Here is a 13,763-nt window from a genome sequence, read left to right on the forward strand (position 1 = left end):
GGCCACCACTCTAGATTTTGTATCTAATCCCATTTGTTGCCAATTGCTTGAATAACACAGACTATCAACATTTTAAAACAAAACTTCGCAAATTATAGCAAGTAAAAGGAGGGTTATGTTGGATAAATTAACCGTACTCGGGGCAGCACTGTGGCGCAGCGGTAGAGCTGCTGCTTCACAGCGCCAGAGACCTGGGTTTGATCCTGACCTTGGATGCTGCCCGTGTGGAGTTTGCATGTACACCAAGTGACAACATGGGTCAAACACAAAATGATGGAGTAACTCGACTGGTCAGGCAGCATCTCTGGTGAAAATGGATAGGTGACGTTTTGGGGCGCGACACTTCTTCAGACAATGTGGGTTTCTGTCTCCCACATCCCAAAGCCATATGGGTTTGCAGGTTAATTACCCCCTAGAGTGTAGGGAGTGGATGTGAAAATGGGATAACAGAGACCTGTTGTGAACAGGTGACCGTTGGTCGGTGTGGTCACAGTGGGATGAAAGACCTGTTTCCATAGTCAGTCAATTGATCACAAAATCACAAATCTGGCATTAATTGTGATCTCCATAAAATGGTCCAATGTTTTGCAGTTTAGTCAGATGGACTATTTCTTTGTTAAATTTTACATCCAAACCTGTCCACATGAAACAACCTGTATCTTTCATATGTAGAAACAAGGAACTGCAGATGCTCATTTACAAAAAAGGCACAAAGTGCTGGAATAACGCAGCAGGTCCAGCAACATCTCTGTAGACCATGGATAGGTGACGTTTTGGTTTGAGGCCCTTCTTCAAACTCGCTATACTTCTTCAGAAGTATCTTTAATACTTCTGTTTTGGTTGAGATCTGTTAAATTTGGTACACATAAGGAATAAAACCAGTTGCAGTGCCTGCTTCAATTTCCACTGAATTAAGCACTAGCCAGACTGATTGTTTTGCTCCCATTTCGAATTGTTTTATCAAGGTCTTTTCAAATTTTGCAAAATGTTTGCTCTATAGTTAAAAAAGATCAAACTGATAGTTTAAGTAACCATTTAAATATTCCTTATACTTGTGTGGCTTGATTGTAGTTTAATTTAGTTTATTATTGTCATGTGTACTGTGATGCAGTGAAAAAATTGTTTGTGTGCTGTCTAGTCCATAAAAAAAGACTATACATGAATACAATCAAGCTGTCCACAGAGCAAAGATAAAGTGACCTTGTGGGTTTTCCCCAGGTGCTCCGGTTTCCTCCCACATTACAAAGACGTGCAGGTTTGTACGTTAATTGACCCTCTGTAAATTGCCCCTATTGTGTGTGCCTGTGTGTAGGATGCAAAACTAGCATAAGAGAACCAGTGTGCAGGTAATCGATGGTCCTTGTGGACTCAATGGGCTGAAGGGCCTGTTTCCATGCTCTATCTCTAAACTACTATGTGTATTCCTAGATCTCAGAATCTACCATGCTTATTTTTCATAATCCCAGGGTGATATTCTAAGTCCACTAAGCCAGTGCTTGGTTTGTGATGTTAAAAAAAATTACATTGGGAATGTTTCATGTTTGTTTACTGAATGTATATCGTGACATTGATTTTGGAATGTGAAAATAGTCTCAAACGGACATTTGACCAGATGTGGCTGCCTAACACACTGATCCAACAGCAGACATCCTGAAATTCAGAAACATGATTTCGGCAGTAGTTGTGCTTCTGATAGTGGTTTCATCTTTTAAGAGCTTTGACAGCCCAAAGTGCTGTAGCCCACATCCTCCATCCACCTTCCCGAACCTTGACTGTAAAAACTGTAGGTTATTTTATTTTTCATGTTTATTCAAGTATTGTTAACTTTATGTTCTGTAGTTTTTCGGGTTACAGATTTCATTTGGACTCGTTAATAGCTTAGAATCAAGAGTGTTTAATTGTCATATGTACTGACAACAGAAAAATGAAACTCATACTTGCTGTAGCTTAAAAGGCTTGTAAATGTGATAATGCGTAGATAAATATGATAATCATAATACAATAAATTAACAACTAATATTAGGTTACAAAACCGAAGTCCATAATGCAACCATTATTCCCTTTATCCTGTATCTGCACACTGAATGGCTCAATAATATTCATGTATTTCCGCTGACTGGATAACACCCAACAAAAAGCTTTTCACTGCATCTCGATACACGTGACAATAAACTAAACCAGAGATGCAGTCCATATAAGATCATTGTTGTTGAGTTTGTGTTGTTACAGTATTTGGAGCCTGATGTTTGTTGGGAAGAAGCTGTTCTTGAACCTGGTGGTTACGATTTTCAGGCTCCAATACATAGAAACATAGAAAATAGGTGCAGGAGTAGGCCATTTGGCCCTTCGAGCCTGCACCACCATTCAACATGGTCATGGCTGATCATCCAACTCTGTATCCCGTACATGCCTTCTCTCTATACCCCCTGATCCCTTTAGCCGCAAGGGCCACATCTAACTCCCTCTTAAATATAGCCAATGAACTGGCCTCAACTACCTTCTGTGGCAGAGAATTCCACAGATTCACCACTCTCTGTGTGAAAAAAACGTTCTCATCTCGGTCCTAAAAGACTTCCCCCTTATCCTTAAACTGTGACCCCTTGTTCTGGACTTCCCCAACATCGGGAACAATCTTCCTGCATCTAGCCTGTCCAACCCCTTAAGAATTTTGTACGTTTCTATAAGATCCTCCCTTAAATACCTTCTTCCCGATGACCAGAGTGAAATGGGAGTGTGGCCATGCTGGTGTGGGTCTTTTGATGTTGGCTGCCCTTTTGAGGCAGTGCCTCCTAAAGACCTCTTTGTCGATATGGTTTAATACCTCGTGTGTATTTCTACACCAGCCTTTGTTCTGAACTACTGAGTCCAAAACTTTGGAGAGTTGGGAATTGTGTGTGTGGTCTCTCCTTGTTTACCATTCCCCCATCTCAAATCCCAGAGAGCATTTACCAAAGACTGATTGGCTTTGAATATCTAGTAATCTAGTACAGGGAGTTGTCTCTGATACAGAGCTGGTTACAGCTTCTAAGGTTTGCACAGTAGGTTGAGTCACGCAAGTCTGGTCCAGGCACGCATAATTGCATTGACTTGCGACACTATTTTCATAGGAGCAATTGTGTTTTTGGAGTTTGTATCTGCAGCAAAACATGTTTTTTTATTGTAGAAGTGGAGAGTTTGTGTATTTTTTAAATTAAAAAATAAACTTTACATAGAACATGGAAAATTACAGCACAGGAACAGGCCCTTCGGCCTACAATATCTGGGCCCTGCATCTTTAAACTTTGCCCCTCTCACAAAGCTAGGCCCTCTAGTGTTTGACATTTTCCACCCTGGGAAAAAGATTCTGACCGTCTACCCTATCCGTGCCTTTCATAATTTTATATACTTTTATCCGGTCTCCTCTCAACCTGTTGTAGAAAAAATGTCCAATTGTGTCCACCTTCCTCTTATAAGCAATAGCCCCTTATCCAAGCATCATTCTGGTAAACTTCCTCTGCCGCTCTCCAAAGCCTCCACAGCCTTCCTGTAATGGGGTGACCAAAACTGCCCACAGGACTCCACATTTGGCATTTTTGTTCATAAAAAATATATTCAAAAGAAAATATTGCAAAGCTCTTTATATATTTTTAGTGGTGGTCCGTACATAATGTGGCTGGTCATGACAAAAATATATACATAAGAAAACAGTGCAAAGTTATTTATATATTTTAGTGGTGGTCTCTACACAGTGTGGCTGGTTTTTGTAAACGGTAGAGTTAGTGCATATGCTTTGTACATGCCCCCCCCCCCCTTGAGTGATAATCTCATCTGTGTTTTGAGTGGGGTGGGTCACCTCAGGCCCTCGACGTAGAGGCTGGTACCCTGGGTGTCCTGCTGGGTGTTGTATATGGAGCCACGAGTCTTGCAGGTAGTGAAGGTTGTTCTCCAATTTACTTTGTGGGGCTGTGTCATTCTTCAGTGACCAAGTCTCAAGTGACACATAATTTGAATTGAATGCATCACTGAGCCTGCTTCTGCTCCCACAGCCTGGTCTTTGGATGGCTGCCATTTTTCCTTGTTAATAAAGGCAAGCAGGGGGCAATGGTATTCAGCACTGAAATATAACTTGCTTCCTTTTGCAACAAGGTTATTAAAAAAAATCTCCTGGTTAAATATTTGGCGTGTTAACATTTTTAACGATCTTTTGTAACCGTGAATGTGAAATCTGTTTGGTGGTTTTCAGCATTATCTCAGTTAAGTGGTGACCAGCTGAATGCTGACATTTTCCAAGTCTTTGGCGAGCTTTCAGCTGTCCAAATACAGAGTTGGATGGAGCCAGATAACCTATTTTGAGAAAAATCACATTGTGAAGCATGCAAGCTGGTTGGATAACTGGGACTATGGTTTCGAAAATGCCCTGGGGCTAGGGAGTGTTTAGATTACACAAATATAATGTCTATGTCTGTTTTTGTGGATTACAATTGTTTATTCCTTCCCTGGTACATTATTCCCTTTGGAATTTTAGAAAAATATCCTGAGGAGGTAAAGATTATTTAAATTGACCTCGTAATTTGTTTTTTGTTTTAGTTCTACAATGTTGACTGGTACAATGATTCTTCCCTTGTTGACGACGCTGGCATTTCTAAGTGTTCGTTGTGAAGGTAAGGCATAACAATTAACTATAGAAAGACACAAAGTGCTGGAGTACCTCAGCAGGTCAGGCAGCACCTCTAGAGAACATGATAGGTGACGTTTCATGGTCAGACTGACATGAAATGTCAACTATCTGTAGTTCTCCAGAGATGCTGCCTGAGTTCTTCAGCATTTTGTGTCTTTCTTTGGTATAAACCAGCATCTGCAGTTCCTTGTTTGCTACAATTAATTGTAGCGTGTTAACATTATTGTAAGTACACAGTGAAGCATCTCAAGGTGGCTTATCAAACAAAACCATGGCCTCAGGACTAACATGATGCATTTGGTGTTTACAACATATGGCCCCCACGGTGCCGGAGAAAGCAAACGCAGATCATTTTTGTGGAGAACCTGAATTCAGAGCATTCAGACGGGAATGAGTTGGAACTTTAATTTTAATTCTACTCCCACTTCCCACTCTGACCTATCTATGTGGCATTCAGTGCTGCTTTAACAATGCCCAAGGTAAACTTGAGGTTAGGACATCTGGGCATATTGCAGTCTTCCAGACTTGATTGAATTTTATAACTTGAGATAACTTTCTTTTTGACTGAATTAGAACCGGCCTTTTTTGATGCAGTGTAATCCATTTGTGAGATTGCTGCTTCCCCCCCCCCCCTCCATCAGCACAATCTGTTTTGCACTGTCAGTGTTGATTCTTTTATTTGTATTTTTCACTCTCCGGGATCCTTCCATCTCGTACCTTTCATTAATTTCCTTTCTGAATGGCCTGTACTTGTATTGATGTATGTTCATTGGTGTACATCCCAATTATGGATAGGAAAGGTGTAGGGGGAATGTGTAGGAAGGAATTGCAGATGCTGGTTTACACCGAAGATAGACACAAAATACTGGAGTAACTCTGCGGGTCAGGCAGCATCTCTGGAGAAAATAAATAAGTGACGTTTCGGAACCCTTCTTCAGACTGAAAGTAGAGGTCCCTATTCTCCAGAGACGCTGCCTGACCTGCTGAGTTACTCCAGTATTTTGTGTCTATATTTAGAGGGATATGGGCCGAACATGGGAAAATGCGTCTAGTCTAGATGGGGCATCTTGGTTGGCATGGCTGGAGGGCCTGTTTCTGTGCTGTGTGACTCTATGCCTCGAAAGGTGGCGGGGTTAACATGGCAAATGCTCATTATTTTTCACCTAAACAACTAGCATTTGAAAATGATAGTTGTGATTCTTTGAGATTCTTGTCCAACAGAAACTGACCAAACGGAAAATTTAGCTTCCATACATCTGTGTTTTCATTCTTGGTAAAGCATCTGTAAATTTGGTTGCGTGTTTAATTGACCACAGTCTGAAGTCTGCTCTGCGGTCAAGTTTTGAATTTTGCTTCATAGATAAGGAAACAAAGCTGAAGAGCAATCATTTCATCTGCGTGTGTGAAGGGATGTTTTGTGGAGGAGAGGACCAATGTGTTGGACAACAGTGCTTTGCATCACTCAGCATAAATGACGGACATCCTGTTTATCAGAAAGGTTGCTTTGAAGTGTATGAACAGAGCAAGCTAACGTGCAAAACTCCGCCATCAGCAGATCAAACAGTTGTGTGTTGCCGGGGCTATTTGTGTAATATGAACATCACAGCTCAGCTGCCATCAAAAGGTAAAACCTGTCTCTTTTCCTTCCTTCCTTAAATCATTAATGGTTTCCAAAAAACAATTGGCAGGGGCGACACAGTGGCGCAGCTGATAGAGCTGCTGACACTCAGTGCCAGAGACCGGGGCTCGATCCTGACCTCGGGCGCTGTCTGTGCGTGGAGTTTGTACTTTCTCCCTGTGACCGCGTGGGTTTTCTCCGGGTGCTCTGGTTTCCTCCCACGCTCCAAAGACGTGCAGGTTTATAGATTGGCTTCTGTAAATTGTCCCTACTGTGTAGGATAGTGCTAATGTTCGGGGTAATTGCTGGTCAGCACAGACTCGGTGGGCCGAAGGGCCTGTTTCCACACTCTGTCAAAGGTTGAAAGTAACTCCCAAAGTTGTGCGGGTTTATAGGTTAATTGGCCTCTGTAAATTGCCTCTAGTATGGAGTGTATGAGAACATGGGATCCCAGTAGTGTGAACTAGGGTGAAAGGGTGATCAATGGGTTGATGTGTGCCGAAGGACTTGTTTCCTTGCTGTATCTCTAAACTAAATTTTTATATATGGATCTTTGCTGTCTGTTAGAACACTGCTTTGCCCTTTTTACATGTGTTAGGCCAACATGTAACATACAAAGTCCTAATTTGCACGCTGTTGTATCAGTGAAAGCTTATCTGTGAGGCATAGACTTATCTCAGTACATTGTCTTGAATTAACGGGACTCAAAGGATGTACTATCGTGCCATTTGCAAACTGTGCCATGTCAATGGCTTGTTCTTCTGAAAGTTTTGAAGAATACAATGGTAAAGCTCAGGAGAGACAGGGGAGACAGACGCAAAATGCTGGAGTAACTCAGCGGGTCTGGCAGCATCTCTGGAGAGAAGGAACCCAGGAGACCGTTGGAATGATTTATTTTAAATTGTGCACTGTGGTATAGTCATACAGCAGGGCAACAGGCCCTTCGGCCCCACTCATCCGTGCCGACCAAGATGCCCCATATCAGCTAATCCCATTTGCCTGTGTTTGGTCCGTATTTTTCTAAACCTTTCCCATCCATGTACCTATCCTTTAAATGTAGTTTGAAGTCTCTGGTACTGTACTTGCTGGAGTTTAGAAGGATGAGGTGGGATCTAGAAGGATGAGGGGGGGGTTCACATTCAAACCTTCCAGATAATGAAAGGCCTAAGTGGATGTACAGAGGATGTTTCCGCTCGTGGGAGAGTCTAGGGTGGGAAGTTCTTTGATTATGTTGATCTTTCCCGAGGCAACGTGAAACATAGGTGGAGTCAATGGTGGGAAGTCTAGTCTGTGTGATGGACTGGGCCACATCTACAACTCCCTGCAATTTCTTGCGGTCTAGGGCAGGGCTGTTCCCAAACCAAGCTAGAAATGCAAGATGATAGAATGGTTTCTACAGTGCAACTGTAGAAGTTTGTAAGAGTCATTATTTTTTCATTTTGCAATTGTTCAATTTGTGCATTAACTTGTTTCTTTTCTTCCTTCTCAGGAGCACCGGTGGGCTACAGTGCAAGAACCCTGGCTATGGTTGTTGTTGCTCCAGTAATTGTGCTGATCATTGTCACCATGGTGACAGTGGTCATATTGCGAAAGCTTCACCAAAATCAGATGCAAAGACTAAATGCCCGAGAAGCTGAATATGGTGCCATTGATGGATTGATTGCCTCCAATGTTAGTGACAGCACGTTAGCTGTAAGCGTTTCGTTTACAATTTCTAATTTGTGTTTGTTTCCCCTTCCCTCTGGTCAAAAGCACTATTGCCCCCATGTCTATTGTTAATATCAGCATTTCTGCTTTTGTTGCAGTAATTTGAAAACTGGCCAGACTTTATAAACTATTGGCACACGTTCAAGCTAACTTTGAGGTGGGAGGAGGTGATAGGAAATTCTAATCTCTTTTGGGGAAATATAGATCGTATTTCCAACCCCTTGAATTATACGCACGTCATTTGTTATTAAGGGGCTTAGAATTTGCAATGATAAAATTACGGAGGAGAGCTCATTAATGATAGCGTTTTATGTGCACCCAGACTGTGCCACCCACTTGGTCCTTACTTTCAACCTTGAAACCACTAAATTAATATTTGAGCAAGTTTGCAATTTTGGCACATACAAATGTCAGAACATAAGAAATAGGAACAGGCCATATTTCCTCTTAAGCCTACCCCACATTCAACGTAATCCTGGCTGATCTACCCTGGGCGTCATCTCGTCCTCTACACCCCTTCCTCGTAGCCCTCATGCATGTTTGAAAAATGTATCCACTTAAAAAAAAAAATCCCCTATGACCTCTACGCTAGAGAGTTACAGAGCTTAATCATTTTCTGTGAGAGGTTCCTACACATCTCTGCTACAAGGGCGGCACAGTGGCGCAGCGGTAGAGTTGCTGCCTTACAGCCTCAGAGACCCAGGTTCGATCCTGATTATGGATGCTGTGTGTACGGAGTTTCCCTGTGCATGGTTTTTCTGCGGGTGCACGGGCTTCCTTCCACACTCCATAGATGTAGAGGTTTATAGGATAATTGGCTTTGGTAAAAAAATTATAAATTGTCCCCAATGCGTAGGATAGTGTCAGTGTGTGGGGTGAAAGGGTGAAACTAGTGTGAAAGGGTGATCACTGGTCAGCGTGGACAGGAAGATAGCAGATGGAGTTTAACCCAAGCAAGTGTGAAGTGCTGCACTTTGGGAGGTTGAATGTAAGGAGAAAGTATACAGTTCATGGCCAGACCTTAAACAGCATTGATGTAGAGATGGATCTTGGTGTCCAAATCCATAGCTCCCTGAAAGTGGCAAAAAAGGTGACTGGTATGCTTGCTTCAACAGCCGGGGCATTGAGTGTAACAGTAAAGGAGTCAGGAAGTCATGTTGCATTTTTATAAAACTTTGGTTTGGTTGCACTTGGAGTAATGCACAGTTTTGGTTAGGAGGAATGTGCAAGCTTTAGAGATGAAGTTAACCAGGTTGCTGCCTAGATTAAAGGCCATTAACCATAAGGAGACGTTGGGCAGATTTGGATTGTCTTCCTTGGAGTGTCGATGTTTAGAGGAGATCTGATAGAAGTATATAAAATTATAAGAGACAAAGATAATGTAGACAGTCAGGACCTTTTTCCCAGGTGGAAAGTTCAAAGACGAGAGTTTTAAGATCGGGCGGGGGGGGGGGGGGGGGGGGTGGGGGAGTTTAAAGGGGAAGCTTGGGCATTTTTCTTGCACAAAGAGTGGTGAAGGCCTGGAATACACTGCCAGGGGTGGTGGTGGAGGCAGATACAACAGTGGCATTTAAGAGACTTTTAGACAGGCACATGGATTAGCAGGGAATGGAGGGATATGAATCACTAGCAGGCTGAATATTTATCTTGCCATCATGTTTGGCATATTGGGAGCCAAAGGGCCAGTTCGTGCACTGTACTCTTCTACTTTCTATCTTGACATCTACCCAATCATGCCCTTTTAGGGTCTAGTTTCTCTAAGATCACCTCTCATTCTAATTCTATACTCGAAGGAATATAAAAACGAATTTCTTGAGCTGCTCATGGAAGGAGGATACTTCCCTGAACCTTTATTCCCTTTGGAGCTGTTTAGTTTAGAGTTGAAGCGTGGAAATGGGGCCCTTTGGTCCATAGGGACCGTGCTGACCAGCGTTCACTCGTACACTAGTCCTACCCTACACACTAGGGTCAATTTACAGAGGGCCAATTAATCTACAGACCTGCACGTCTTTGGGATGTGGGAGGAAACCGGAGCACCTGGAGAAAACTCCCAGGGAGAACGCACAAACTCTGTACAGAGAGCATCCATAGTCAGGATTGAATCCAGGTCTCTGGCACTGTAAGGCAGCAACTCTACCACTGCGCCACTGTGCTGCCACTGTACAGTATGTGATCTGGTGAAGCAGTAACGGAAGCCTTCAACTTCACTTCACTTCCTTCACCGAAAGTTGGCCAGAGGAAATAATTGCATGGGGTAAATGTTGTTTAAGTTGCCCCTTGTCTTAAGAATGAACAATCTTGCCTGCCTTACGAAAACCAGCAATTGCGGTTCATTTTGTAGGATCATCTCTTTTTCTCACAGGATCTGATGGAACACTCCTGCACTTCAGGCAGTGGATCGGGGCTTCCCTTCCTCATACAGAGAACAGTAGCTCGACAGATCACCCTGGTGGAATGTGTGGGTGAGTTACTTTAGTTTAATGATACAGCATGGAAACGGGCACTTCAGCCCACCGACTCCATGCCGACCATCGATCACCCATCCACACCAATTCTATGTTATCCAATTTTGCATTCAAAGCCCCAAAACACACTAGGGGCAATTTATAGGGGACAATTAATCTGCAAATACCACACAGATCGCACCTGAGCTCAAGATCGAACACGGGTCTCTAGCGCTGTGAGATCGCAGCTCTACCAGCTGCACCACTGTGTCGCCCTGTGTACTATTGTTGCAATACCAAATAATCAAGTTTATATTTTGGGCAATGTGTTGCTTTCCTCTCTTTGGGCTTTGTCTTGTTCTATTGTCTCTTCCTATGTATGTCAGGGGGTTCTAGGCAACCAAAGAACTGCAATAAATTAAAAGCTATCGGGGCTAATATTTCAGGCTCAAAATGCTGCTCATTGTTGTAAAGCATTAGTTTCTTCTCTAAACAAAATGTAAGTAATCTTGGATGCACTTGAACACTTAACATATAATTGAGAGGCATAGATATAGTAGGCAGTCAGAATATTTTTCGCCAGGTTGGAAATGTCAAAGACTAGAGGGCATAACTGTAAGGTGAGAGGGGCATAGTTTAAGGGATGTGTGGGGAAAGATTTATTTTATTCAGCGTGGTGGCTGCATGAAAGGGGTGCCAAGTGAAGCGTAGAAAGGAACTGCAGATGCTGGTATATACCACAGAAGACTAAGTCCGAAGAAGGATTCCAACTTGAAACTTCACCCCTCCATGTTCTCCAGAGATGCTGCCTGACCCGCTGAGTTCCTTCAGCATTTTGTGTCCATCTTCGTGCCAAGGAGAGTGGTAGTGGTGACGGGTACAATGGTTTAGTTTGTTATGGTCACGTGTATCGAGGTACAGTGCAAAGCTTTTTGTTGCGTGCTATCCAGTCAGCGAAAAGACTATACATGATTGCAACCAAGTTGTCCAGTGTACAGATACAGGATAAAGAGAATAACGTTTAGTGCAAGATAAAGTCCAGCAAGGTCTGATTAAAGAGTGCGAAGGTCTTCAGTGTGGTTAGATGGTAGGTCAGGACTATCATCTCTAGTGGGTGATAGGATGGCACTTTTAGTGTTTGTTTTGTTTAGAGATTCAGCGTGGAGACAGACACTCCGGCTCATGGAGTCCGCGCTGACCAACCCGTACACTTGTTCTATGTTAACCTAGTTTCGCATCCCACACACTAGGGGCAATTTTGCCGAAGCCATTTAACCTACAAACGTTTACGTCTTTGGAGTGTGGGAGGAAACCGCAGCACTCGTAGAAAACCCACGCGTCACAGGGAGAATATCCAAACTCCGTACTGACAGCACCCTTAGTCAGGATTATACCCGGGTGTCTGTCGGTGTAAGGCAGCAACTCTACCGCTGGGTCACTGGGCCACCATGATTTCTTGGGAGAAATTACAGGTCAAGTTGCTAATGTGTTGCAATGTTAAATGTTCTGCTTAATTGATGGTGGTGTATCTCTTGTGCTCTATTTTCCAGGCAAAGGGCGCTTTGGAGAGGTTTGGCGTGGCCAATGGCAAGGAGAAAATGTTGCAGTGAAAATATTTTCTTCCAGAGATGAAAAATCCTGGTTTAGAGAGACCGAGATCTATAACAGTGTACTCCTAAGAAATGAGAACATCTTAGGTGAGTGTGTTATTGGCTTGTAATCTTCAGCTGATATATTACTTTTATTTTAGAGGTACTGTGCGGAAATAGGCCCTTCGGCCCACTGAGTTTGCACCGACCAGCGATCTCCATACGCTAGAACTCTCCAACATACTAGGGACAGTTTACAATTTTATTGATGCCAATTAGCTAAAAAAACCTGTACGTCTTTGCCTTGTGAGAGGGAACAGGAGCACCCAGAGAAAATCCACGCGGTCACAGGAAGAAAGTACAAATGCCAGAGACCGGGGTTCGATCCGAACTACGGATGCTGTCTGTACGGAGTTTGTAAGTTCTCCCTGTGCTCACGTTGTAAAATTGTAAATTGTCCCTAGCGTGTAGAATAGTGGTAGTGTATGGGGTGATCGCTGGTCGGTGTGGACTCGGTTGGCCGATGGGGCTGTTTCCATGCTGTATCTGTCTCTGTCTGTGTGAGTCTCTCTTTAAACTCTATACAGACAGCACCCGTAAACAGGATCAAACCCGGATCTCTGACGCAGTAAGGCAGCAACTCTACCATTGCGCCGCCCCCAATTGGCTTATGCCTGATTGATTTATTGGCTTATGAACAACATCCATGATGTTACTGAGACTTGCTTAGTAATTGTGAAACTCAAGATCTGTCTCTCTGTCTCCAGGGTTTATTGCTTCAGATATGACATCCAGAAATTCCAGCACACAGCTGTGGCTAATTACCCATTACCACGAGCTGGGCTCCCTCTATGACCACTTGCAGCACACTGCCCTGGATACTGTGGGTTGTTTGCGGATATCCCTGTCCATTGCATGTGGTCTGACGCATCTGCACACGGAAATAATCGGGACGCAGGGCAAAGTTGCAATTGCACATCGAGACCTTAAAAGCAAAAACATCCTTGTTAAGGAGAATGGGCAGTGCTGCATTGCAGACTTGGGTAGGTACTTTTATCCACGTTTTTCACTTTATACTGAGTCATAGAGTCATTCAGGTTCCAAGGGCTTGTTTCCATGCTGTATGACTCTGAGTGTACTTTAGTAATTTTAAATGTCTGTCTTGTGTTCTATCAGTGATGAAAACACCCACTTAATGTCTTAAAATGTACAATGGCAATTTCAGACTCTCAAAACACCATTGCCCAATTCATTGTCAAACCTTCTACCATTATTGCACTCTTGACCTTAGTGGGTTTGCTGTAAGAACATGATACAAATGCCTGCTGTTTATGCCTCTAATTCGATTGGTTGTAAAGTACTTTGAGCTGCCTAATCCAACAGAGTACCTTCTTTTAACAAAAAAATGGTGCTGTCAATTCTGTAATGTAAGAAAGATCGCTTATCAAGTTATATTGGCTGTGGAGTCAATGTTGACTGAGACACTTGTAATCTCCATTCTTGGCAATTGTGGACTGGAATTTCTTGTAGCTGCCAAAAATGGCAGATAGGATTCTCTTACATCTCCAATAGTAACTCTGAACTGTTTGTTCAGGGAGTTGCCAACAGGAATTATCTATTCGCATCACAGTGGTGGTCTGTGAACCTATCAGTTTCTCATTCATTTGGCGAAATGGCTATGCTAAGATTGATATCGGATCACCTCTTGTCCTGTGGTTTCAGAACTCCATGCCCTGATGCCTCAAGCA

General features: G+C 43.1%; 1 protein-coding gene across 2 annotated transcripts in view; it reads left to right on the forward strand.

The window, feature by feature from the left end:
* LOC144595929 (activin receptor type-1-like) overlaps positions 1-13,763 on the forward strand; it is a 44,926-nt gene that overhangs the window by 19,275 nt on the left and 11,888 nt on the right. Inside the window, exons 2-7 of one of the 2 annotated variants that reach the window (XM_078403859.1) lie at positions 4,567-4,640; positions 6,018-6,281; positions 7,765-7,967; positions 10,324-10,444; positions 11,977-12,123; positions 12,783-13,058. In XM_078403859.1, coding sequence (XP_078259985.1) covers positions 4,574-4,640; positions 6,018-6,281; positions 7,765-7,967; positions 10,324-10,444; positions 11,977-12,123; positions 12,783-13,058 — 1,078 coding nt within the window. In that variant the 5' untranslated portion in view covers positions 4,567-4,573. The remainder of the gene's footprint in view (positions 1-4,566; positions 4,641-6,017; positions 6,282-7,764; positions 7,968-10,323; positions 10,445-11,976; positions 12,124-12,782; positions 13,059-13,763) is intronic. The other variant, XM_078403860.1, reaches the window with a different exon arrangement.

This window comes from Rhinoraja longicauda, chromosome 8 (assembly GCF_053455715.1).
Source record: "Rhinoraja longicauda isolate Sanriku21f chromosome 8, sRhiLon1.1, whole genome shotgun sequence".
NCBI lineage: Eukaryota > Metazoa > Chordata > Chondrichthyes > Rajiformes > Arhynchobatidae > Rhinoraja > Rhinoraja longicauda.